The sequence below is a fragment of the Motacilla alba genome, chromosome Z (genome assembly GCF_015832195.1).
Source record: "Motacilla alba alba isolate MOTALB_02 chromosome Z, Motacilla_alba_V1.0_pri, whole genome shotgun sequence".
NCBI classification, from domain to species: Eukaryota; Metazoa; Chordata; class Aves; order Passeriformes; family Motacillidae; genus Motacilla; species Motacilla alba.
Genome location: NC_052046.1, coordinates 22,426,407 through 22,454,335, shown reverse-complemented (window position 1 = coordinate 22,454,335; position 27,929 = coordinate 22,426,407). Strand labels below are relative to the sequence as shown.

At 36.1% G+C, this 27,929-nt stretch overlaps 1 protein-coding gene across 5 annotated transcripts in view; it reads left to right on the top strand.

Annotated features, from left to right (window-relative positions):
- The window catches only part of TENT2 (terminal nucleotidyltransferase 2), a 45,193-nt gene extending 17,564 nt beyond the window's left edge, over positions 1–27,629 (top strand). For 2 of the 5 annotated variants that reach the window (XM_038125843.1, XM_038125845.1), the window contains exons 10-15: positions 769–897; positions 2,123–2,166; positions 8,175–8,311; positions 16,168–16,259; positions 21,653–21,732; positions 23,558–27,629. In XM_038125843.1, coding sequence (XP_037981771.1) covers positions 769–897; positions 2,123–2,166; positions 8,175–8,311; positions 16,168–16,259; positions 21,653–21,732; positions 23,558–23,632 — 557 coding nt within the window. In that variant the 3' untranslated portion in view covers positions 23,633–27,629. The remainder of the gene's footprint in view (positions 1–768; positions 898–2,122; positions 2,167–8,174; positions 8,312–16,167; positions 16,260–21,652; positions 21,733–23,557) is intronic. The other 3 variants (XM_038125846.1, XR_005255518.1, XR_005255517.1) reach the window with 3 other exon arrangements.
- The last annotated feature ends 300 nt before the right edge of the window (positions 27,630–27,929 follow it).

Here is a 27,929-nt window from a genome sequence, read left to right as displayed (position 1 = left end):
GGTTAGAAAAGGTGCTCCAGAATGTGTAAGCTTTTTTTGATGATCTGCTTCTGCACACCTGCAAATAATAAATTATTCAACAGAGTCCCAGGAGTTTGTGGTGGTTGATGTTTACCTACAATAGATTAATGCTTTAATTAGAAGGTTATCTGTATTCATCAGAAATTCAGAAGATCATATCTGGCATAGGGCTGTGTTTATGTTTTTCCTCATGAAATGCATATGTATTAATTTAAAGAGATATTGTCTCTAACATGTCATCTGCATAAAAAGCTTTTGAGAACAAGGCAAATTTAAAATTTATGTTTGTATGCAGGGATTACTGCTGTCATGTATCCTGCTGTAAACTTTAGAATCAGCTGTGTCCTCCAGCCACAATAATTCTTTTCCCTGCCTTCAAAGTTTGTATAGCCTAAATTAAAAAATAACATAGGGTCTGTCCTGGTAGCAAGTTTTTTTCAGGGAAAATTGGTACAATGAACTGGAGAGACCTTAGAAGTAGAGAGACGCTTTGCAAATTTCCTAGTATACCTCTTGTGATGTGTCTGTGCATTTTACTACTCAAAAGGCTGTTTGCAAATGCAAGTACCATATTTTGATTTTTAGGATGGATAGTAACTGTAGAATTCTATAAATAAATTCTTTAAAATGCCTGCAGAATGAGACCTTAGAATACAAAACTACCATGTTGATCAAGTAAGAGCATATGTTGATTAATTGCTATCTAGTTAAATGTACTTTTTTGAGATGTGTTTCTTTTACTTGCAGTTGAGAATCGAGTTCGTCCGTTAGTACTTGTTATTAAGAAGTGGGCAAGTTTTCATGACATAAATGATGCCAGTCGTGGTACTTTAAACAGCTATAGTCTTGTGTTGATGGTTTTGCACTATTTACAGAGTAAGTATTTTCTACAATGTTTAAACTGTCCCTTTTAAGTTCCTATTTGTGTAGTTTTCCTCTTTAATGAAATAAACCAAGCATCTCCTACACAGAAATACTTAAAAGTAAAGTGAGTTTTACTCCATTTCCTTAGTGTTGCATTTGTCTTTTAACAAGTGGACCTGCTCTTTGGAGGCAGAGTTACCACCTTTAAAAAGGTTTGAAAAAAAATGTACCTGGAGGACACTGTGTAGCTATAAAATAAACTCAAATACTACTTCACAAAAATGCATAAGGACATTTACTGTAGTCATCTCTGGCAGCTGCCACAGCTATCTAGGAAAGAGGAAAAAAGGGTTCAAATAATCCTTTTCATGCAAAACTGATCAGTCAGCTGTCTTGGGAAGATCAGCAGTCCAGAAACCAATGAGGAGCCTTCTACCTGTGCTTCTCAACCTTTTCTGTGGGGAAAAAAAAGGCATGAAAAAAAAGCCCCTGAGGTGTGGTCCTGTACACTGTACATGCATCTAAGCACCAGATTTTTAGGTTCTGATGTTTTATTCATGCAGATTTTAAGCTTTTTTTCCCTGCCATATGCATGTGATGTTCCTGAAAATAGCCTGTGTCCTACAATTTTTAATAGTGTTTTTGTTGATACTGTAGAGGGAAAAAAAGAATAGCTTTCTTTTGTACTAGTGTCCCTGCCTTTGTTAGGCAAATTTCTTTTCTATACTTATTTCCATATTCTTATACTAATGTGGATGTCTTTGGAGATTCAGTGTGTAATACTTGGCAGCTGAAAAACATGTTCTTTTGCAGTAACTGTAGACTCGTTCATAGAATTGTATTAGATAAAAGGAAAAAAAAAAAAAAAAAGATGAGTGAAGCTCTAATTTTTCATTTAGGGAATCTAGGTTATTTTCCAATAGCCGTGAATTCTGAATATGAATTTCAGAAATAAAGCTGTACCCAGCTGCTATAGAATTTTTCATCCCTTTTATGTATAGTAGTATCTTAGTAAGACCTTTCATTAGCTCAATAAAGTTCCTGTAGTACCGTATAGTACTAAATATAGTAATAGAAATGTTTGCCAAATAACTTATTTTACAAAATGCTTGAAGGTGAAGTTCTTGATAAATGGTTTTAAGATAGAATTTCAATGCAACTCTTTGGTATAGTTGATATGATATTGCTTCCATGTGAATTACATGAATCACAGCAACTTTGACCTTTTTTTTTATAGCCCTACCTGAACCCATCCTTCCATCCCTCCAAAAAAATTACCCAGTAAGTGTTTCTTATGGATTTACTACATCATATATGTATGTGACCCTGCTTATCTAAATATATGAATTCTTAACTATCTCTAATGGATTAAGGTGAATTAACAATTCCAGTAGATCAGGTCATTGATATCCCAGACCTAAGTGTGAAAAAGATTATTTGCTGCTTTTGATAATTTCTTTAATGAAAATTCTGTTATGTATGGGAAGATTTGACACACAGTTAGAAGAAAGTGCTAATGAAAACCACCGACCCAATACTCTTTATGCTGGCCTGGAAATATCCCTGTGTCAGCTGTAACTTTCTGGTTCCTGTATCTTCATGTGTTAAGAGTGCTTTTTCATTCAGCTCTGTTGCTTCAGAATTCCATACCTTCCTACAGCTGTTGAGTTTCCTCATATTTCCACGTGCAGAAAGTGAGCGATACGTGATTTACTAAGGAAACTTGAGACATCACAAAATTTGACTTCAGTCCAAAAAGAAAAGACATTTTTGGAACTTTGCTGTTGTAGTCAGATCATACTCTGTTCATTTCTGGAGAAGTCAATCAGTATGCTTTGGTCCCTACAAAATTAGGAGTGTTATTATTGAGATTTAATCTAAGAAAAATTATCTAGAACTAAGAACTGCCCTCCTAAATATTTGTCTGTGCACAGAAGTGCTATTGCCAATAGTTCTATGCTGTAATTTATTTACAAAAATTCCTTGGTTCCTTCTTTACATGTCTCATATGTGTCACTTAAAATTTTTCTTTATTCATAGTTGATGTAATTCGGTGTTCCTGTCTACATATGGGGAGTTTTTAATTGGTTGCTGGCAATTGTGCCAAGCTAGTATCAGAAAGCCATTCTGTCTTTTGCCAGTATTTCCCATAATGCTCAAACAGGAATATTTAGTGGTGCTGAACATCAGGGAGAACATACTGTGGTGTGAGCCATTTTGGGTAATTGAGATAATTGAGATGCAGAAGAAAGCATTGGGCAATAATTCACTGCAGTTTTATTTATGTGTTGTAAATCTGCTTAGGGATACCTGTGCTATATTTTTATGGTCTTTATCTTTTCCTGTAATTTTTTTATGGTACTCTATACCTTCTAGTTTCTTCATTGAGAGTGCTGAAGAGCTTTTGAAACTATCTTTCATTTCTTGCACACTTAGCTTTATCTGATAGGTTTTTGAATTGCTAATTTTCTAATTGCATTTCCTTAAATTTTGTGTGCTGTAGTGTTCTAAGTTTTGTGTAGCATGTTATTTATAGAAAAGTGTTTAGAACTGGCAACTTTTGACTCTTCAATATTTATAACGCAGACATTTATATTTGTCACGTTCGAACTTTGTAGAGACCTTCAGAATACTATACAAATATTAATGCCTTCAATCATTAAAGCAAACATATACAGTACCTTAAGCTGAAAAATCTAGTTAATCTAAATGCGAAGTTCTGTCTTGTGTTGTGTGAAAATGGTAAATCACTTGCAGGTGAGCACTGCTGTAAGAACTGCATTTTTGCCCTGTTCTGATATAGATTATACTTGGTTTTGTTGTTCTTTTTTATATTTGGAGAATGGATGAAATATTCTAGAATTGCTAACAAAATTAGAAGAATATTTTATGCATGCTTACTGCAAACCAAATTGCAAATATGTTTTTGATCTACTGTTTCCATTAGGAATACAATTAAATGTTTTAAAATTATGAAACTTGAAATTTCTGAATACTGATATTTCAAAGGAATTTAAAATGAAAAATATGGCAAAACTATTTTGGTCTCATGGCTTGAAGTAATTAAAAAGCATAGGCAAATTTCAGTATCAAAAGAAACCATATATTTTTCTTATGATTGTAGCTGGTCAGAGTTCTGTCTCTATAGAAAAACTATACAAACATACTTCATCTTCCCTATATACACCTACCCACAGTTTTTCAAAATCAAATCTGCAACCTGAACACACTTCCACAATCTGGAGGAAACTGCTTATCTTAAATTGTTGGTACCATATAGGAGAGACATGCTTACATTGAGGAGGAAACTAGACAGATTCCATGTCTCAGTGAATCCCTACTACACATGTGAAGGGTGAGAAGCCCTGGAAAGCCACCAGATTTGCCCACTTTTGCATTCTATTGTTGTGGGCGTGTTTCCAACTGGCACAAAGCTGATGTGTTTTGCAGCCACTAGTTTAGAGGGAGTATCAGACCACATCAAATGCAGGGTTGTATTCTGGGGCTTCCCATGCCCCCTAGCCAGGTAAGGTTGATGACAATAGCCCATCAAGTGTGTTCATCAGTTTTGAACACATATACTATGTGTTTCCATGTCAGGACTTCACGGATAAGCTCTAGAGAACCTGTGGTGGATTAAACCGTTGTGGCTGGTGATCATTGCTGTCACTGGCACTCAGAAGGAAACTTGTGCCTGACTCACCACTGTTCAAGAAGTCTGGTGTTTTAACTGAAGTCAAGATAAAAGTGGGTTTCCATGAGCGCTCTGGATGGTGAACTTCAAGGACTCTAGCATGAACACATTTTTGTTTCTGCTGCCTCAGCTTCATGTCATGTCTTGCAAAGGGCAGGGCAGAAGGTGGGATTGTCCTTAACATGGGAATCAGCCCTTGGAAAGATGCTTCACACTGAGTTGCGCTTTTAAAAGATATAAACATGAGTTAAGTACTCATTTATAGGACTGGGGAAAAGGATATTTTAGGTGTGTCAGGACATTATGCTGATGTTACTACTAAAATTTTTTGAATGAAGGGTCTTGTACATTCAGAGTTAAACTCACTATACATCAAAATACTCAAATATAAATCTTATTTTGATGTACACTCGTGTTCCTTTCCAGTGTGTAAGGTGGAATGAGTATACTTATGTAGCTTGAACATGAAGCATGTTGCTAAATACTCATGTTTCTTGACAAATTGGCCAATCAAGGTAAAAATTAGAGATCCAGCAAAAAAGAAAAAAGACTTTCAGGTCTCTCTTCTGGAATATATTAAAATAATGGAGACCTCATTTATATTTGTTGCTCAATCAGATCCTGAATCTAAGTTTTGTCTCTTAATACAGCTTGAGGCAAAGACATAGTAAGCGAAATCGGGACTAGTTTTAATAGAAGCTGATTCTTTTGCCTTCTAGAGCTAGTTAAGGAAAGAAAATGTACTTTGAAGGGTGCTTTTTAATTCTGTTTTTTTAACAACCTCATCTCTGTGCAGAATCTGTAAGTCGTACCTTGTTTTGTCTAGTGACAAAATCCCCCTGAGTCCCTCTAGTGGGAAGGAAAATACTGTTATCCTTGTTTTACAGCAGGTGAATGGAAATGAGTTGAAGCTAGTGATTATGATGGTTGTCTGTGGCAAAGCAGAAAAAAATATCTAGGTATCCCTTAGCTGGTTTGACCTCTTGTTCACTGGACACTGAGTGATGTCTTTGTTAAGAAATGACCTCAAATTACATTAAGAAATGACCAGTAAATTACATTACAACAATTAAATTGTTGGTAATTGAATTATTGAATATTGGTATTTCTTGACAGAAGCCTTCACTAAATCTTGCCAATTTTAAGTAGCAATTAATTTGGTTTTATGTGTAGAACTTTCTAATGTGGTAATAGCAACTTCTTACATAACAAATTTTCTGTGTTTCAGAAAGATGAAACACTTGGTTTCGCCTTCTCTGTGGGGTGATCAGCAACCCACAGTGCATAAAAAATAAATCTAATAATGGTATCACAAACATGTGATTAATACATTGCTTTAGTTTCCCTTAATAAGTCTTATTTTCTTCCAGAAAAGTCATATCAGTTATGCCCTCTATTTTGCAATTCTCAGTTGTCTTTTTAAGAGCAATTTTTTATAGTGACATAGCCACTAAACCAAATGGAAATGAGAATTACTTATATGTATGTCTTAAACTAGGTGGTTGGTGGTTTTAATAGTTAAGTGCTATAGCCTGTAACCTGTGTTTTTACTAATGCATGTGTTTAGAATAATATGCATGTATTTTCTTGGAAGCAAAAGCCTTTCTAAATAAGAAAATCTTTGATTTGTCTGATATCTTATTGTCTGTCAGTAAAAAAAATAGCTTGTTTTTATGAAATATAATAAAATAAAGCCTAACTTTTTAGCTGCTGGGGATATCAACCTCACTGTGATGGCAGAATTCTCTTGCAATTAAGAAGTTCTCAGGCAATTAAATATTCAAAGTGTAAAAAAATTAATCTTGTCTTCCTTTTCTACTGCCTCCGAACACGTACTAGTCATAGTAGACATCTGTTGTAATTTCATTGCACTTCTGTTTTGTATTTTTGTAGGTCAGTGGCCCATTTTCTTCTTCCTTTCCCCTCCTCCTTGTATGCTTCTTCATCAGCTGGTGTACTGCTAATTCTAAATTCAATTGTTCTGACTCTTCCTTAGCTTTCTGTGGGGATGGGCAAGGAGTGACTTTCACTGTAGTACCTTTCTGATTAACTTTAGTGTTAAAACTATATTTACTATATGGCATTGGAACAACTGTTCCTTTCTAAATCTTTGTATACTGCGTATCTGCTTTTTATGTCTGTGTTTCCATTGTTTTGGTGTTTTCTGATGAACTATAAGCTGTTAAATTCTGAGTTTTGTGAACTAAAATAATGTTTTACATATAACATTTTATCATATGAGATCAACCATTGAAATTTTTATATCTCTAGAAGAATGGGTTTTTTTTTCCCCAAAAGGTGTTGCACAGGGTTCCAGGAAGTTTTGCTGGAGCTGACAGAAAGAAGATGGGAGTCTCAAACTTTCCAGTCCTATTAGTTTTGTCACTTAACAATACATTTCTCAGAGGAAGCAGTGCCAGCTGTGGACATGGAAATAATACTACACTATGTAGTGCTTCTAGTGCTATTCTAGTACTATAAAGTTTGAATCACGCCTGATACTACTCTTAAAAATAAAAAATGAATGGGTAGGGAGGGGAAAGAAGATACAGTAATAAGTGAACAGGTTCCTAAATTTACATAAATGTGTGCCTTTATGTGAATGTAATGTTTGCTTCTGTGAGTCCCTCATTTTCAGTAAAACACACAACATTGCTGTAAAATGGTGTTAAAACCAGGTATTAGCAAGTTATAAAATTGTTCCTGTAGCTAGAGGAGATACGTTTACTTCTATGTACCCCAGTCTCATCAGAAGAACCTAAAGGATGCAATGGACACTGAAACAGCAGGGCAGTTCTAAAACCATGTGTATTTAGTCTTGTATATATTCCTTTTTAAGCTGGCAAGAGTTCCTTCTTTTCATAGCAAACCTTATCTTTTCTTACCCCATCATACTAGCCTTCTTCCCCTACAGTAAAGCATACTTCAGCTGAAATGCAGCATTCTGTGTATTCACTTGTTTTGTAGAACTTCATTGCTGGTTGAGTTTTTTTTGTATGTATGTTTGTTTGTTTGTTTGTTGTATTTTGTTTGTTTGTTTTATTTGTGGCTAGAGGAAGTCATACTGGTAGTCTTTATGCTTATTTTGTGGGTGGATGCAGGTTCATTCATATGCAGTTTTTAACTTGGTGCTTGGGAGCAATGTTAGGCCTTCCCTCTGGATTATTTCTGTACTTCAGCTATGGGAAATTGACATAAGTGTACATTAACTCCACCTACATATTTCTCAGCTGAACTGCAGTCAGCTCAGTGTAGGCTCAGCTTTTGCTCTTGTGGTCCTAAATTCAAGTCTAGTTCAAAGATTCTCCCATGTTGAAATTCTTTATCTTGTATGCTTCTGTGCAAGATGATTCTACCTGAGTTCAGGGAGAGTAACTAGTATTCAGTGGGGCAGAAGAAAAGTAGTCCTTGGCTTGTAAGTTGTCCTTGAACTTATAATAAGCAAACAATAGGCAGCTTTCTTATTGTGGGAAATACATGCATCTGGGTTAAGGCTATCTGTGTGTGTGTGTATATATATATATATTATATATATATTTTTTTTTTTATATATATATATAGTGTATATATATACACTCTGATTTTATTTTGACAGGAATGTTTTGATCCTACTATGCAGTTGCATTTTGTTCATCAAGCGCCACGTACCATTCCTCCTTACATCTCAAAAAATGGATCAAGCCTTGGAGACTTGCTAATAGGCTTCTTCAAATATTATGCTACAGAATTTGAGTAAGTAATAAGCTCATTTTAGTGGTTTAGAAGATGTGAAACTTTGATTCCTTCTATTCAATAGAGCAACACTTTATAACCCTTGAAAGAAAGAAAAGCAGCAATGCTGGAGTGGTAACAGAGAGAGGAAAGCTATGAGTGGAAAGGCTAAATGACAACAGGAATGCTAGTAAATTGTCTGATATCTTCTAATGAGCTAGGCATTCTTTCTTGTAAAATAGTTCCCAAAAAGTTAAAGAGCTTTGTCCTTTAAAAATTGCTGGGGCTTGTTATGCAGTTACACTATTCCGTAACTGCCTGTTCATTTGTGAGATCTCTTCTTAGCCGTTGTTTAAGGTATCAACTGTGATATGAATAATTTGGACCTTAAGGGCTGTGCTTTTGTCACACTGAGTCAATGGAGGTAACTGACCGGGTGGCTCCTTACTTCGACCAGAATATACATGTGTATAGGCCTCACCTAGTGAAGAATTCTCTCATGTATAGTTGTTTCACTCACATTATTGGTTTGATAGAATCTGAGTTCAATTTTGGCATCTAGACTTCCTTATATAAGAGGAGAAGCTTAAGTTGTTAGGACATCTGAGATAGCCTTAAGTTACAACTGTTTTGCCAAATTGTTACTCATGTATTTCTGAATTTCTTAGAAAAAATGCTTGTTTTTATAAAATATCCAATGGTTGTATTTCAATCAGCTTAAAGATCTTCTAAATAGCCTCCGAGGCAGTTGTTTCATGCACGTTGCTGTCCTGTGTATGTGCATCATCTCCATTTCTTGGAAGGAGAACAAAGCATACAATTGGATACTCATAATTCTGGAAGTGTCCATAATTTACTTTAATGTAAGAAGTGAAAGACTATAAAATCATTAAAGAATTTCTGGAATGTGCATCACATGGGAAATATGTAAGCTAAATCCCTATGGCCTGCAGTAATGCATGAACCAACTGCATTTTGTGCATGCTTAAGCCTGACTGAGAGATTTTCATGTAAGAGATTTTCTTTCAATGATCTCTGCAGATAAGAGAATGGTCTTTTGTCTTAAATGTTTCTCCTGAGTACCTATCTTTTGAGCTGTGATGTTTGCTAAAGAGGCGACTGAGAAGACAGTGCTGGAGGATAACCTTAGATTCATAATTTGTGTGGGATACTACATGTATCTTTTACTACTTGACTATACAAGCTGTTAATCTTCTATATATGAAAGTAAATATCTTATTCACTAAGGAATTTTCTGTTTTGCCTGTGCAAAGTACCAGAGATGATCTTGTCTAATTACAGGAAAAATACCTAGTTTGACTTTTTTCGGTTTAGCTTGTGAATCAAGACCAAATTTCTGCCTAAGTTGGTGGCTGGTCCAGAATGACTTCATTTTTGTCTGCAATTAAAAAGGGTATGCTAAGACATATGCAGACCAAAAATTCTGCAATATCAGTGTTTGATCTGATGGCAATCCCTAAGTACTATTTTTCTGAGGATTATAAATCAGGAAAAAATACTTTCTAGATTTATTCATAGACATGCGGAGGAGCTTCTGGGTAAAAGAAAGCTTGAAGGAGTAGATAGTGAAGATAGGATAGTTGCTGATGTCAAGGGAAGAAAATATTTCAAAAAGCAGCTGAATAAAAAGAATACCTGATGTGTTCTTCTAGTGTTCAGTATCTGTTAAGTATTTAATCATTTCACTTGTGATATTCTGTTAAAAAAAAGGAAAAAAATACCAGTAAAAATAGCCATTAGAATTCCTGTGTTGAAAATGCTACTGCATAGCTGAGAAGTCATTTGAGGAAATTATGCACTTAATGCAGGAGCCTTTATTATTTTTAACTCTTTCTGCTATGGAAATAAAATTTAGTCAAGTGTACTGTTCATCTGTGTATTCCTGTCAACTATAAATCCTCTTTGGAAGGAATAGGATTGATAGTAAAATTCCATGTAGTTTCATTGACTGGAGAAGACAAATTAGTGTACCATAGGGAGGAGCATGAACATGGTGCTTAAAAAGTTTTGTGTGTGTGATAGCCAGACAGTGAAAATAAAAGTAGTCTTATGCTAGCCACAGGACCTGTTATCTTTCCTTTGAAGTTGCTGATGGAAACAACATTATAAATGAGAATGAGGGTAAGAATTAAGGACATGCCATCACAGAGTAATAGAATATGCTCGATTGGAAGGGACCCATCAGGATAATTGAAATCCAGCTGCTGGCCCTGCACAGGATCATCGTTAAGACTCATTCCCTAAGACTTGGTGCCTGAGAGCATTGTCCAAACACTTCTTGAACTCTGTCAGGTTGGTGCCGTGACCACTTCCCTGGGGAGTCTGTTCCACTGCCCAGCCACCCTCTGGGTGAAAAATACTTTCCTAATATCCGAACTAAACCTCCCCTGGCTCAGTTTCATGCTGTTACCTTAAGTTCTGTCATGAGAGTGAAGACATCAGTGTCTGCCCCTCCTCTTCCCCTCATGATGAAGTTGCAGACTGCAATGAGGTCTCCCCTGTCTCCTTTTCTCTAGGCTGAACAAACCAAGTGACCATAGCCACTCCTCATACAGCTTCTCCTCAAGGCCCTTCATGATCCTTGTGGCCGTGCTTTGAACACTCTCCAGTAGCTTTCTGTCTTTCCTATACTATGGCACCCAGAACTGTCCCCAGCAGTCGAGGTGAGGGAGGTGAGGTCGCCCCAGTGCAGAGCAGAGCAGGACAATCCCTTCGCTCGGCTACCGATGCTGTGCCTGATGCCCCCAGGACAGGGCTCCTGGTGGCCCTCCTGGCTGCCAGGGCACTGTTGACTCATGTTCAACTTGCAATACACACAAGACAGGGCTCTCTTAGTTCTGTCTTTCATGGAAGAACTAGAGGTAGTGCGTGTTGAATATTTTCTTTGCTGTAATAAGTAGTTTTTTCACTGTTTATTTTCCCTGTGAAACATTTACTAGTGTCTTTATGCACCAAAATTCTGAGATTGTATTTCAGACAGTGTGACTGGTAAATGAGGCTATATGTTTATGGTCTGTACTGGGCCACTGAACTTTCCCTATTGAACTGTCATGTGTTTTATGAAAAGATTGCTACAGAGAGTGTGACTTCAATTTTTGTAAGCTCCTACCTGTGGAGTAGGATGCACTACCAGATTTGATACACAGGAACTGTTTTACTGAATGAACATTATGCAATCAAGAATTATCAGATCATGTGCAAAGATCATAATTTTGACCAGAATAAATCATTGAAACCACCTGTCTAGAGTGTTTAACTACTGATCTATTTTACATGCAATCGTCAGGAAGATAAAAGAAGATGGAGATGTACTGTTTTAAATTTCTCCCTCACTCTAGCTTAAAGAGTATAACAAAGGAAGAAATAAGAGCTTTGCATCCTGTGGAGTCATGCATAAGTCCTTGTGCTGTATTTATTTTCCCTTATGCTTTTAAACTGTTTTGTTTATTTAGACTATAAGATGTTTCAGAAAATTGTTTATTGCTATGTATTTATACAGTACCTTTTCCACAGTCTTACCCTACGGTTTTCAGTGTGTGCATTAGAAGTAGTTTTTGTACCCCTTCATCCCTCTCCCCAAAGAAATGTGGTTTGGAAATTGCAGCATGTATTGGGATAGCACACCATATATGGCAAAGCCTGTTTTGCCTTTATGGTTGTATATTTATCTTGCCATAAGAGTTCAAGTCTGTGTAATGCTTCTTATGATACAGCTGGCTATGGTAGTGACTTCATTTTAACTTTAACTATTTAAAATTGTCCACTGATTAAGTAGTGAATGTAATCAAGAAAAAACTGTAGATGTTCTCTGAAGCAAGTATTTGGAAACGTGTTTGCCTGCCCCTCTGAAGGAGGTGTCGGATTTCAATTCTGCAGCTGTGAGTGAAGGCAGCAGGTTTTCATTTGGCTGTCTCCTTACAAAGTGAGACCTTGAAGCAAGGTGTTGCTCGCCTGAACTTAGTGCTTTGTGATTACTTCCCTTAAATTTACCATGGCAGGTTAAGTAGCAGTTGTTTAAGATCATTCACTGATTTATATATGGTGCACATGGTAAAAACTTGCTTACATTTTAATGACAAAATATAAAATTTCAGCAAGAAGTTGCTTGCAGCTCTTTTCACGATCAAATTGGTTAGGTAATAATGGGATCATTTTTAATGCTATGTTGTATTACATATGTTTGTAACTTGTACCCATCTTACTGTGTTTATACAAGTGGCTTTGATTTGTAAGAATGCTCTGAAAAAGATTAGTTCTCTATTCTGTTTGTACTGCAGTCATACAAACACCTTTAAATGCCTAGTCTCCTCCTTTCAAATACTTGCCTTTGCCAAGATGACATACCTAATGCATTTAGTGAGAACAGAAATAACTGATAATTGAAATAGCTGTTTAAATGGCAATATTAACTCATGTATAGAAAGTGTGTGCAGGGAGAATATCTGCTTTATGTTGGCAACAATGAAGTTATTACATGCAAGCCAAAGTGGCTAAAATTGACACACAAATAATTTGCTATTCATAATTAATTTCTAATTCAGTTTGATTTTGGTACCAAGACAGTTCTGTAAGACTGTCAGATAAAAGAGTTGTTTCCAAATTTAAATTTCAAGTTCAAATAAAAGGCTTTTTTAACTTTCAAATTTAAATAAAAGGCTTTTTAAACAGCCAGAAATGCCAATTTTTTGTTGCTTTTTGTTTAACCAGTATATTATAAATGCGTGTGGTTTTGGGGGTTTTTTGGGGGGTTTTTGGGGTTTTTTTTGGGGTGCTTTTTTTGTTTGTTTGTTTGTTTGTTTGTTTTTGTTTGGGTTTTTTTGTTGTTGTTGTTGGTTTTTTTGGGTTTTTTTGCTGAGGGATCAAGTATAGCCTAGGAAGAAAAGAATTCAAGAGAAGAATTACTGTTTCAAGTGAAACAGTACTGCTTTGTTAAACCAAATACAGATCAAATACTTCTTTGTATGACTTTCTCTCTCTTTCTCTCTCTCTATTTCTCTCTCTCTATTTCTCTCTTTCTCCACTGGTCTGGATCTCTGATTTTTAAGTAAGCTTTTAAAAGAAGCAAAATGTATGCTTCTGCTCACAACACGTGTTCTTGAGCTGTAGTTTAGCTTGTTTGATGCTCTAAGCACAGGGGTTTTGTCTTTTGTCTTTTTGTGTGTGCGTGTTTGGGTTTTTTTGAGCAGTTCATCTGAATTAAGCCTGTGTTGATGGTTAATTATTAAAAGACATGATAGAGAGTATTTGATGCTTGACATTATCTCTATTTATCACAAAAGTAGTCTTCTGTGGGAATTAAGGAGAGGAAGGATTATAGGTTAGAATGGAGACTTTAGTGTACATTGAATGCTAGAAAAGATCATCATCATTACTAATTTTCTAAAGTATATATTAAGAGAAAGCTAAATATATACACTGAGGTATCCTAGATCTCTTCATGTTCTGTGCCTGCATTTTTTAAAAATAGGCCCTATTCATAGTGTTAAGTATATGTGTTCTGCGGAATTGCAGTTATTCAAACAACTGAGGCCTCCATAGGAGGCTTTAATTATGAGTTGTATTCAAGATAATTTGTAAAATTATAGTCAGGATTTTTAGCTGTCTTGTCATTGTTGACTTAATGGAGTTACAATAACAGATCTGTGGTCTAGGGAGGACAGAATTCTTTCAGATTTAACTGATGAATGAACTGATGACAGTATTTTAATTTACAGTATATTCAATTTACAGTTGATATCTACAGATTTACTGCTGGTGGTTTACATACCCAGCCCAGCTCCTCTGTCAGGTGTACATAAGACCAGTACAGCTGGAAGCATATTGCCCAGCTATTTCTACCCATTTAGTCAGGTAATGTATTGTGGTGATGTATTGGTGATCCAGCTGTTTCACTGATGTGGTGGCTCCTGGGTTTGCAGAATCATCAAGATTAGAAGAGACCTTTAAGACCATCTAGTCCAACTGCTTATGCAGCACAACATATTCCCAAGTGCCACATCCAGACACCTCTTGGGCATTTCCGGAGATGATGATTCCATCACTTCCCTAGGCAACTTATTCCAATGCCTGTTTACTCTTTCAGTGAAAAATTATTTTCTAATACTTAATCTGAACCTCTACTAGTGCAATTTAAGGCAATTTCTTCTTTTCCTTGACACATGGCAGAAGAGATTGACCCCCACCTGGCTACAACATTCTTGTAGTTGTAGAGAGGTTGAGTTCCTCCTTGAGCTTCCATTTCTCAAGAATAAAAAATGCCATTTCTATCTGCTCCTCTTAGGACATGTTTTCTAGACTCTTCCCCAGCTCTTCTTTCAACAAACATCAGGACCCCTCAGTGTGTTTTTGTAATAAGGAGCCAAAAACTGGACACAGGATTCAAGGTGTGGCCTCACAAGTGCCCAGTACAGGGGGACAATCCCTGCTGGCCACACTATTGCTGATCCAGGCTCATGTTCAGCTGCTGTCACCAGCACCCCCAGGTCCTTTCCAGCCACTCTGCCCCGGCCTGTGGCACTGCCTGGGGTTGTTGTGACCCAAGGGCAGGACCCAGCACTGGGCCTTGTTGAACCTCACACCATTGGCCTCAGCCCATGATCCAGCCTGTCCAGATCCCTCTGCAGAGCCTTCCTGCCCTCCAGCAGATCAGCTTTGTGTCCCCACCCAGCTTGGTGTCACCTGCAAACTGACCGAGGGTGCACTCCATGAGATCATTGGTGAAGATACTAAACAGGACTGGCCCCAGTACTGAGCCCTGGGGAACAGCACTAGTGACTGAAAACCAGCTGGATGTAACTCTGCTCACCACCACTCTCTGAGCCTGGCCATCCAGGCAGTTCTTCATTCAGTGAACAGTGCACCTGCCCAAGCTACCAGCTGCCAGTTTCTCAAGGATAGTGCTGTGGGAAATGGTGTCAAAGGCTTTGCTAAAGTCCATGCAAACTACATCCACAGCCCTCCCATATCCACGTTGCCACAGAAGGAGATCAGGTTGGTCAGCCAGGATCTGCCTTTTATAAACCCCTGCTGGCTGGGCTTAGACTGTCTTGGATGCGGGACATGATGACACGCAGGATGAGCAGCTCTCTTTAGTTAAACGGAGCTGAAAGACGGCTGGGTAGATGAGAACATAAAACTGGAAGTGGTTTTTCTTTGGCTTCTGTTATGTTTGGGATATTGTTGTGCCAAGTGTTATAAAGATGGTGGCACAAAGACTGCCCTATAATCTGCCTGCTGTTTAAATGTGGTAATTTCTGTGTTTTGTTGTTGTAAAGCTGCCTGCAGAAAGTGGCAGATCTAAAATTCAGCATATATAAAGTATTGAAACTTTCTAGTAATAGGTTCCTTGTACAAGGAAGGCCTCTGTGAGCAAATTATTTCTACATATCTTTGTACTATTGAGCATCGTTTATGAAATGCAGTATGTGACTTGTCTGCACTTATTCCTTACATTCGTTTGCACTTATTCCTTACATTTGTTTTCTTCCTACAGAAAATTCTGAAAATTTTGATTCTGTAATTTATTTTGAACTTAGAAATAAATGTAGGTCACAATGCAAATTGTCAATGCAAAGTTTGACATTGTTTGTAGAAAAAATTCCATTGTGAATATATGTTACTCATGGATAGCTGTGATGCTCTGTTTTGGAGAAGCTTTTTGTACGTGAACTTCTGTTAGTAGAAAAATTTTCTTGTTTCCTACCCATGATGTTAAACTAAATTACTCATTATTATAAAATACTGTGTTATCCAGGCTTATAACATTGCAATCTGACTTTTTTTTTAATGTAAATTGATAATTTTAATTTAGAACTAAGAGTTAATTTTTTTTTGCAAATTGTTTTCCTTTTCTTTAGTTGGAACCATCAAATGATATCAGTTCGTGAGGCCAAGGCTATTGCAAGACCTGATGGTATTGAATGGAGAAACAAATTTATTTGTGTAGAAGGTAATATGTGAAGCTGTGTTATAATTTTTAACTGTTAAGGCATTAAATACATAAATCTATCAATTAGACTTTACCTTGGTTGTGTTTTGAGAAATATATTGCATGTCTGCATTATGTAGAGAAGGAAGTTTAACCAATGTAAATAGTTTGTAAACAGTCCCGTCAAAAACATTTGAGAAGGAAGCTTTAAGCTCTAAAGTGTTTAAAAATAGTACTCCTGACCTTTTCTTCAAGAGCATTGCCCTGCCACTTTTGGAACGGGGCTTAGGATTTTGATAAGGAATGGCCTTTATGCCAGTAGTGTGTGTTTTTCTGCTCCACAAAAGTATTTGTCACTTTTGCCAGGTTTGAACTTCTGAAAAAACACAGCAGGCACATACTGAGATTATTCATGAAGAATATTCTTTCTTCTTGCCATGCTCTGGCATTGCACTGACTAGGTTATGTGTACGTTGATCTCCTTGTGGATACTGTTTTTGGCTGGCTAGTAGGCTTTGTGCAGAGACTGCATGATGCCTTCCAGAACTGGAGGGTAAACCCAGGCTACCTGTTGGAGTTGCAGGTCTCAGCTGTCTCAGTACAGAACTGAGTAGGATCACTATACAGGCAACCAGATTCATATGCTAGTGACACCTTTCAGCTGCCATGGGGAATGTTTATGGAGAAGATGAGCAGGTAAGCATACATAGGAAATGAAGCTTACACTAAGGAAAGACAAGATGATAAACCAAGAGAAGGATTGAGATGTTAGGAAAATGAGAATGGAATGAAGGGACAGAGGTTGCTGGGTAACTGGAGACCGGTGTCACGATAGGAGAGGTGGCCTGGGCCCTGGCTGCAAATTAATGAAGGCTGTTAGGATAAGGATATCAAGGGTTGACGTCACAGGATGAAATAGGAAAATAACTTGAACAGGGGACAAACAGTATGGGGAAAGTTTTTAGACACTGAGAAGATTTTGCTGGGGGAGGAGAAGAATAAGACAGAAGTTGTGTGGCTGAACAGACATTCTTCAAGATTGATGAGGTTTAGGGTTGGAGTATGTACGTACTTTCCTGCATTTGTGCTGCTCTGTGCAGAGAATCACCTTCAGTCAACTTCACCTGCTGGTGAACTTGGTTATTCTGTGGTCCAGAGCTCATGGACTTGGTCATAGTCATATGAATGTCAATGTAAAGCCACATGATGAGATTTCTGTTCTTTATTTGACCCTTTGGGAAAAAATCAACAGTTATCGGAGAAGAATAACACATTAAAATATAGTTGCACTGGACTCTGTGGTCTTACAGTTGAGAAATGTGAGAATTAGAGTATCTGCGCAGTTGAAATGATTCAGAATAGCATAGTGAGGCACTGCCAAGGCTTTGGTCTGAATGTGGGTGGTGGGAATGCTGGGCAGCTATGTTTGCTGCTGTCACGTGATGCTGATCTGCTGTGTTGCAGGGGGCTGTGTGTTTCAAGCTCTCAAGTATTTTACGACATTACAAAGTGGTTGAATAATTAGGTTCTCTTTCTACCTGGCTGGAAAATAGAATAGACATCAACATACCAGATTTTTCATTTAATGGTCTTGATCTTTTCCTTAATGCATTTGCCTTTGAACTATTAAAAAATTCAAAATTATCCATAGGTGACATATCTGATTCCTTCCTTGGTTCAAGACTTAGTGGGTTTAGCCTCCCGTACCAAGTTTTTTACTTCTGATTTGGGAGGAAAAAATAAAATCTACTTTTGCTCAAAGTAGGCTTCATGTTTATAACAGCTGTTAAACTGAACTAGGTTAACAAAGTATGTACATAAATTTCTATGTACTTGAGAAGAAGATTGCAAAAGTTAGGTAAACATGCCAATATATTCTGTTTTCCAAGTCTTTGTCAAATTTTCCTTTTCGCAGAATAAAATTTCAGTAATTGGTACTATTGCATTTATTTTTAAATATCTGAAATGTATTTGTTGATAGATTATACAAGTCTGTGCCTGTAAGTTTCCACAGTTCTGCATGTAGTACTGTACTTAGATTAGCTCAAGAAAAACTGTATTCTGTTTTAAATGTTACGGGCCTTAAGCCTGATTCTCACATGTATTTCTGCTGTTGGAGAAACAAATATGCTAGAGATGCTCTTTTAAGATATGATCGGCTTTTGCCATGATGGGGATACAGAGATACAGAGAACCCTGCTTTTTAGATAATGTTTTGAACAATCCTTGTCAGAAGCTCTAAATGGCTATTAACTATTCTAGTTTCAGTTTAAATCTTGTCTGTATCAAATAATATCAACTACTCTCCTGTTGAAGAATACGAAAAGCTAGAAATGTGGCAATTTTATGAGATAATTACATTGATAATGATTTAGGGAAATCAAATCAGAAGCCATCTAAGCTGCACCTGATTCATATTTGTAGTTTCAAGTCTTTGAGATCCACATGCTAAAAATAATTCAAAAAAATAATTCCTTGGGTTTGATTAGCAGCAGTTCTAGAGTTCTGGGATATCATGTATTTTTGTTTGGAAAAATGATTCCCTTTAGCTTTTCCCTCAAGCATCAGTGTTAAAGCTGTGTTACTTTTTTCTTTTAATATTCTCATCTCTGTGTGTGAACAGAATAACTTAAAATAAACTCTTACAGTCTTGATGATTAGAAAATGTAGTGGTGTAAAGAGTAGCTGATTGTAAAATAATTTTGCTGTGCTTCAGAGAACCAGTTTGTCTTTTGACAATCAGTAAATATGCAGGAATATTAAAGGGAATATGTGAGTTAGCTTTTGTGACTGGAATGCCTTTTTTCCACTGATAATTTGAGAAGATTGTGCAGTTCACCCCCTGTTGCTTTAAAATATAGATATGACTTGATTCAACATAAAGGTCCTAGTATGAAAAAAGCAGTTATCATCACATTTATGATGCGCAAATGAAATGCTGTATTTGTTCACATAGTAAGGGACATGGAGTTCTTAACTATACTAGATCACTCTCTCAAATAATGGGACTGACATTAAAGGACTGTGCATGTTTTATTTGGTTGTCAGTTTTTGTTTTAAACTAAAAGTATGATGCATTCTGGAATAAAAGAAATCTGCTTGTAACTGTCCACTGAAAACTAGGTAGTTTGAAGAGAATCCTTTTAGAAAATTGCTAAATACAGCATTTATTGCATGAAAAAATTTAAATAGCTAGCAGAAGCAAAAACCTAAAGCCATGGAGCACGTACTAAATTTGAAATTACAGTCTCCATAATGGCACAGGCCCTTCTGGTGTCTATGTAATGCTTTATTTTGCTATACATCACTGTCTGAATAAAAGTAATTCATAACCAACTAAACAAAAAAAAAATCTACCTGATTTAACAAATACTTCTGTGGTTCTGTGGTCCTTGAGGACTTCCATACATTCTACCTGTGTGAAATACACAATATTTCTTAAGCAGTTCTCTATTAAGGAAAAAAAAGACTATAAAATCTGGTTTTTAGCACACTGTAATGCATAGTCTCTGCATCATAATTTTTTAGTATCAATTGCTTTAATGTTGGCAACCTTATCAGTAGAAAGAAGTACTTTTTAAATCTTGCAATTAAAAAAGTTCCAAACTATTAATTAAGTTAGGATAAAAAAGGGGGGGAACATCACATTGATTTGTCATCAGTTGGAAAGTAGAACCCGCAGATGGTTAATTTATGAACAAATATTGCAGAATAGGTATGAAGTGATAAAATATCTTTTACAGCAATTATAATATGTCTTATATTAAAATTATAGTAAATATTTTGCTATATTCTCAATATTTCACTGAGAAACTGTTGAATTAGATGAATCTAAAGTGACTAGTTCCAAGAGTCTCATGTGTAATAAGTTTCAAAATATTTTAATATGCAAAATCATAGTCTGATATGTTATCACAGACTATTGAGCTGTAGCAGATAATTACTGCTGCATAAATTCAGCACAATCATAGTATGCTTCAACAGATAATAATAAACTGAGTTTATTAGGAATTACATATCATTAAAGCATTCATTGAATCATAGAATGGTTTAGGTTGGAAGAGACTTTTAAGTATCATCTCTTTCCAACTCCCCTGCCATGGACAGGGACATCTTTTACTTGATCACGTTTCTCAGAGCCCCATCCAACAGGCCTTGAGCACTTCCAGGGATGGGGCATCCATAGCTTCTCTAAACAACCTCTTCCAGTGCCTTATCACCTTCACAGTACAGATTTTCTTCCTAGTATCTAGTCTTAAGCTTGCCCTTTTTGGTTTAAAGCCATTCCATCTGGTAATATCACGACATGCTGTTGAGAAAAGTCCCTCTCCAGCTCTCTTGTAGGCCCTTTTTACATACTGGAAGGTGCTATGAGATCCATCCCAGAGCCTTCTCTCTAGACAGAACAACCCCAACTCTCTCAGTCTGTCCTCTCAGAAGAGGTGCTCCAGCCCTCTGATCATCTTTGGGCCTCCTCAGGACTCCCTCCATGTCCTTCCTGTGCTGTAACCCCAGAGCTGATGCAGCACTGCAGGTGGGGTCTCAGCAGAGCAGAGCAGAGGGGCAGAATCCCCTCCCTGGCCCTGCTGCCCACACTGCTCTGGATGCAGCCCAGGACACGTGTGGCTCTCTGGGCTGGGAGTGCCCATGGCTGGGTCATGTCCAGCCTCTCAGCCACCAGCACCCCCAACCCTTCCAGGCAGGGCTGCTGTGAGTGACTTCTCCCAGTCTGTAATCATGTCTGGGATTCCCGACCCAGATGCAGCACCTTGTACTTGCAGTTGTTGAGTTTTCATGAGATCTGCATGGGCCCACTGTACAAATTTGTCCATGTGCCTCTGGATGGCATCCTGTCCTGTAGTGTCAACTGCACTGCTCAGCTTTGTCTCATCTGCAAACTCCCTGACAATGTTCTCCATTCAGGGCATTCAGAGAATTCAGTGTTTGGGGTGTTTTGGTTTTGGGGTTTTTGTTTGTTTGTTTGTTTGTTTGTTTGTTTTCTGGTTTTGATTTTTGTGTGTGTGGTTTTGTTTTTGTTTGTTTGTTTGTTTTGGTTGGGTTTTTTTGTTGTTGTTTTTTGGGGGGGTTGGGTTTGTTTTCTGTTTGGTTTGTTGTTGTTGTTGGGATTTTTTTGTTGTTTTTTCCCTCCTCCTTTTTATTGTTTTGTTTGTTTTGTCTTGAGTTTTCTTGTTCTTGTGGGGGGGGGTTATTTTGTCTTATTGGTTGGTTTAGTTTAGTTTTGGTTTGGGGTTTTTTCATAAATGTTATGTAGAAAGAAAGCTTGAGAACCAAAGAGGAATTGAGTATTTAAAACACTTTTATGAAACAGTTATATGCTTGATGCCACTTTGTTAGCAGAGACAACTAACTCTAGATTTTTTTAACAGTTTTCATGTTTGTTTTTGATCTTGCAGAGCCCTTTGATGGGACAAATACTGCTAGAGCTGTACATGAGAAACAGAAGTTTGATATGATCAGAGGAGAACTTACACAGGTAAAAAGTAATCTCATGTAATTTTTCTGGTCACTTTGTCAAGATAATTTTACTATCTTGAAAATGCTAGTCATTAAACCTGCCTATTTCTAGTGTTTTACAGTTTGTACTATAAATAGTAAAAATGCATGTTTTTAAAAATATGTGGAAAATCATTTAAGAGTATTCTTTAATGTCTGCCATTAAACTTCAGGTTTACACTGAAATGGGTACTCAAACTAGTAAAAACCCTCTCTCTAAGATTTTCTTGTGTGTGTAAAATTCTAACAGTGGTTAAGAGCTTTAAAGTTACAACTTTATTTTCATTCATTATTTATTCCTACAGGAATTTGAGGAGTAATACATAATATTTTATACTTCTTACTATCCCTTTTTTTAATAAATGTCACCACCAAAATAACGGGGTTTTCTGATTTTTGATAACTTACTTAGATGGGTACTTTTCTTTAGGGACACCACACTCATAATTTTAGAACATGAGTAATTCAAACATGAACTTTCACCATCCCAGTCAGGGGAGGAAAGGACACTTTGAAACAAGGGAAAATTAAGCCTTTGGTTAAGCATTTTTCTGAAAATTTTTGGTATCAACTATCTTTTATGCTTCTTTCCTATCATAGGCATTGCATAGGTATTGCAACTGAAATTCTACGTTTCTGAGATCTCTATTTTTTTTGTAGTTATGACTAGGGATTAGTAGATAGTTCTTGATACTGACTTCCAGCTTTAACTAGTTAAGACTCCCCTGTTAGGCTGTCCTTGGAGGTTCATGTTTACTCCAGTTATTGACGTCTTCAAGTACCTTGAAGGCTTCTTCAGCAAAACATAATTTAAGGCCAGATAATTGTAATAGAGCAAATGCTAAAAGAGACACCTTAGTCATTTTCTTTGTAATTCTATTCAGAAATGTTAAGTTTTCTTTTATTTAACCATGTTAGCATACAAAGTACTGAATCATTCATGTACTGGTACATAAAATAATTGAGTTTTGCCAGTCTGCTAAAGTCACATCACAAAGTGGTTTGGGCTCTAGTGGTACTCTGAAATCAGGGTGAAATTCTCTTTTCAGAGTTTTCAGTTAACAAAATTTGTTTCAAACCTCTGTGGTTTTCTGAAAAATGGAAAAGCAGATGTTTGATCCTAGCTGTCTGAAAAATGTCCTTTTTACCAGATACCATAAGAATGACAGTTCCTCTAAAAGTGCAAGTAATTTTTAATATCCTGCACTATTTTTTTAAAAAGCTTAAGCAATCTGTTTTGTCCTTGAGAGAATTGTTGTTCTTGTGATTTTCATTACACACTGGAGTGTAAATGACTTCTATATAAACACAGGAGGGTCATTGCAGTTCTTTGCAGGCTCACGGCTTAGCAGATGTCCTGAAACTCACACTAGAACACAGAAGAAAGTTGAAATAACCTATTTCAGAGACACATCTGAGTTCTGGAAATGACAGTGCATACCATCATTTATTGGTGACTTTAACATGTGTGAATTTGAGACAATTATTTTGCAGTTAGAGTACCAATGTAATGCCTAAATATTGTTAACATCTCTGTCTCCAAAAGTCCAGTCTGTTCTTGAAAGGCTTCACCTTCCTCATTAGTTCATTGCATTTTGTGTACTTTTTGGATTTTGCTTCCCTTAAAAAATCCCAAAAACAAATGAACAAAAAATACCTCAACCTACAAATTTTCTTTTCAAAAAGGTGAAAAAAATCAACCTTAATTTTGTGGCAATGTGATGCTTAATGCTTATAATGGTATTTAAGTTTTAATGGCAAATATTATATAGTCTTTTAAAAAACCTTGTGGTTTTTTTCCTCAGGCTTGGCGGTTATTACGAGACAAGAAAGACCTGAACTGTATATTGCCTTTAAAAGCAGTCAAACAGAAAAGATAACTAGCTTCTTTCATTTTCCCTTTTTTTGGATCCTGCTGAAATAAAGAACAGTGTCAAAATCAGGAGGCACTCACTCCATGGTTTTTATGACCTGTTTTTCTCTGTAAACTTTTGTTAAGGAAATGTTTATAAAGATGTGGCATATTTTATTATCAGTATTTGTTAATACAGCTGTTCAAGATACGCTTTCTGAAAATGCTTGCATTGTTGACTTCTAGAAGAAACTCACAGCAAACAAGAAGAATACATCTATTTTAAGGAAAGTATGGGGATATACTGACTTTTTTCTTGTGTGATCTGTGTAACCATTATTTCAGTCAGATTTAACCATGAAAGATAGACATTCAAAGTTAACCATGTGCAGATCTGACTACATCCTTAAGGCACTGTGCACTACCAACTTCTTGATGAACAGTCAGTGCTTTACATCTGCACTTCTGCTCAACTTAGCACTTTCCAGTTTTATTTCACTTTTACTTGGAATAACAAGCAACTCTTTATGAAAATGTAGATTATGATTGTTTGTACTCTGAATATCAAGAACTATAATCTAAACCAAAATTTTCAAGCAACAGTTGTACTATCAAGAAGTTGAAGTAAAAAAGTTCAATTCAATGCACATAAATGCTTCACATTCACACAGAGTAGGAAGGAAAATTTTTAGTGCTTCCTTTTACGTATTTGAAGTAATCGTGGTGCCTCTTGTAGAGAAAAAGACCAAAATCAAAACACCTCACATCAGTGCTAAAATAAGCTGGGCTTCTCATCTGATTTTGTGTAAATGTTTGTGAATTGATCAGCCACTGTAAATTGAATCTAAGTAATTTTGAAAATTAGAGGTCTTCCAAAAAAATTGCAAACTTTCTCTTAGACCTATAGCACAATTTGTGTCTCTCATATAATTGTTATTGAAGACCAATTAATTTTTAAGGTTGTATTTACCACTAAAGTTGAATTCGTACTTCCATTTTTTAAGTTTAATATTTAATATGGTATCCAGTGAAATAAAGTTTATATATGGAAGATACAGGTTATTTTTCCAATTTATGTTATTTTGTACTGCATATTTAAAATTTTTCCTATAATTAAGTAGAACAGGAAATGCCCCATGGGGAAAGGCCTATGTTGGAATTCATCAGGATCTATCATGGCTATTCTGCAGTACATCTTGAATAGGCAAAAGTTTGGTTTATTACTTTCTCCAACAAGATTGTGAAAACTCTTCTAACGTAGAATAACAAGCATTATGTCTTCTTGTGCAAACTTTTAAGTTCTAGTTTATTTAGAAGTTCTAAGTACTGTAAACTATATGCCTGATGTGAGATTATTTCCTACACACTTTGTCATGGTCTAGTCTATGTAGAATTTTGTCTTTTTTCTGCAATTGACTTTTCTTCTCAATTTTAACTGTCTTTCAGTTTGAATATGACTCTTGCAGTCCACTGAAATGTTCTTCCTCCTTGCATATGTTCACCCTCACTGCCCTTTTTCTATAGGATGGTAGACTTGAGTGTCAGTGAAAGATTCACTTTGATTCAATTTATGTAAAATTGAAGCACAGGATTTTAGGACAGGATGATGTCTGGATTCAAAGGTGCTCTACAAGCTCTATGTAGATTCTGGGAAAAGAGAATGTTGGCTATATCTTTGTCTAGAAAATTTAAAACTTTCCCAACCTAGGATAAATATGAAGGGACATAAATGTTTAAAGTTTGTTAAATATATTTATAAGTGAGCTGAATATGAGAAACAAAACTTTAAAAAAGGCATAAAAATGTTTTATGAGTTTGTATTGCATCACCTAATGTGTCAACGTTTCTTACACCTTAAATTAATGCTTCATGTTTAATTTAATTCCTAACTGTTTTTAAAAGGTTAGTTTAAAATGTTGTGGTATGTCTGAGCTAGTCTATAAAAAGTGCCCTACCAATTAAGTGGTATTTTTAATACAAGTTAAGGTCTGTAACCACAACAGTCTGTGTCTTTCAAAAGAATCCTTTTGTATTTTTTTCTCAAGTTTATGTCCTTCTGATAAACCATGTGTATAACCAGAAAATCTAGATGGTAGTTTTCCCCAATTTTTTTGGAACAGACCTCTTGATAGCATATTTGTTAAATAGTGGGCTGCAACTTCTGTCAGAAAATTTCAGATGTAATACCACAAAGTGAGTGGCTTGGGGAGGGTGGGTAGGAGCTGGACTTTAACTTTGGATTCAGGTCTGTATAGTCCGAAGTTGTTTGAGGTTTAATGACCTGTGTTTTCATCTACTCTGGGCAAGTATTCAGAGTAAAAAATTCACTAATGGCTACCATAAATTTTAGTGTTAGGGTAAAATTTTCAACTTTTCCTCACTTTAAAAATAAAAACTTTTACCTTCTTATCCCTTGGCATGCATTCTAGCAGGAATAGTTTTTTCTGAGAGGTCTTTGGTAAAAGATATTTTTCACAACTGATCAAGATGTCAGTGTGTGTGCAAGATGCTGTCTTCTTTGGAATTTGTTATTGCCTTGAAATAAAACTGCTTTAGTTCAGCGCTTTTATTTATTTAATTATTTTAAATATTATTCTTGACTACTCTTTTCAGCATTGGGTTTTCTTGTCTGTTCTCACCTCATGTGTCAGAAACCACTAGTGTCTTCTCTAGGATTTTAAGAACTCTCTTTAGTCCTTCAGGACTAAATTAACAGGCTCAGAGGTGCACAGTAGGACCAAAGGTTGGCATGAACTTCATATTTGGTGACAGTAATGCAGAACTGGCATAGGCTATGCACTGTGAAACTTAAAGTTTCTCTTCTAGCTCTTGCTCCCACTTGTCCTGAAATGTGAATGTGTAAGTGAACTCTCAGTACCTTTAGGTGTGTTGACAGTATAAGGTGTTACTTTTTAAAAATCCCTCACAAAGAAATCAATATAAATCAATTTTTAAGACTCACACTGCAGGGTGACATGGTCATTTGGGAGAAACGGGCAGTGATGATAAAAGGATGTAAGATGATTTGTATAAAACCTGAAGTTAGCATTTGTGAATACATTATATTTGTGAATCCCAAACATTTATTTGTAACTAGTGCTTTAGTTGAACTTGTGTTACTGGACTTAAGTCACAGTATATTTGATGTTAAATTTAAGTCCATCAGAGAATGTCACTCTTGATTTATTGTACTGTACTTGCTACAGGTTGTCCTGTGTTTTGTGGTTTGTGGGGTTTTTTTGCCTTGTTCTTTGTAATCCTTGTGTTTTCAGATATAAATATTTCCATTGATTTTTCTGAGTATGATGCTTGTCTGAAGAGCATGAAAGAATATGTGATTTTGGTCCATTTACAGGTCAAATTCATTTGTGAGAAGTACAGATGGAAATAAGTTGAAGGGTTTCTGGTAAAAGAGTACTTGCCTTTCTCTTGCTGTGCTGAAGACTGAATCAAAACTTGTGCAATGTATGTATGTTTCATCTGTAAGCAATTCTAGAAGACTTGTAAAGCTCTTGACTTCCACATGAAATTTAAGGAAGAGTATTTCATATTCTTTACATTTTGCTGTGTACACTGTCTATGCTTATGATGAAATGTAGAGTTTAATATAGTTTAATATCTGTTTCAAATACACTTTTGAAAAAATTACATTGTCACCTTGTAAATTGTGTATGTCACTGCATGGGTCAAGAGAGCAGAAAGACCTGTACATACTATTTTAGAATATCAGCAGAATTTTTATTTTGGGTGCAGGGATAGCTTGTAGTCAGAAGTACATGGCTGGGTGTTTTTATACTTACAGCACTCTTAAGGAAGAGTTTGCTGATTGATTTATAACCAAATATTTATTTGAAGAACAATTAAAAAAAAAGCTGAGGGCATTGGAGTTATAGGGTGCAAACAGTTCTTTATACTTGAGATATCTTGGAAGTTCTTTACTTAGAATCAGGGGTTATCAGGGGTGTAGTGCTTTTCCTCCTCTTCTAAAATGTTTTTTTTTAATAAAGTCATTATGTTGACTAATACAGATTGGAAATATTTCTTTTTTGTGTGTGAAAAACACTGCATTTTGTGTAAAATGCAGAATAAGAAAGTATAAATGTGGCTTAACCTAAACTCTGCATGGTAGTATAGTTTTGTCTTTGCTTTATAATTGGTTCAAGTCCGCTCAAATAGGAAGTTTTAAATGTCCTGTGATTTAACACACCGATAAATTAAGGGTTTAAATACATTCCTTTTGCATGGTTTAATACCACCATGCAAAATATCAGTGCATCTGATATCTCTTCCAGTACAGTATTAATAATTAAATGTGTTTGTCAGCG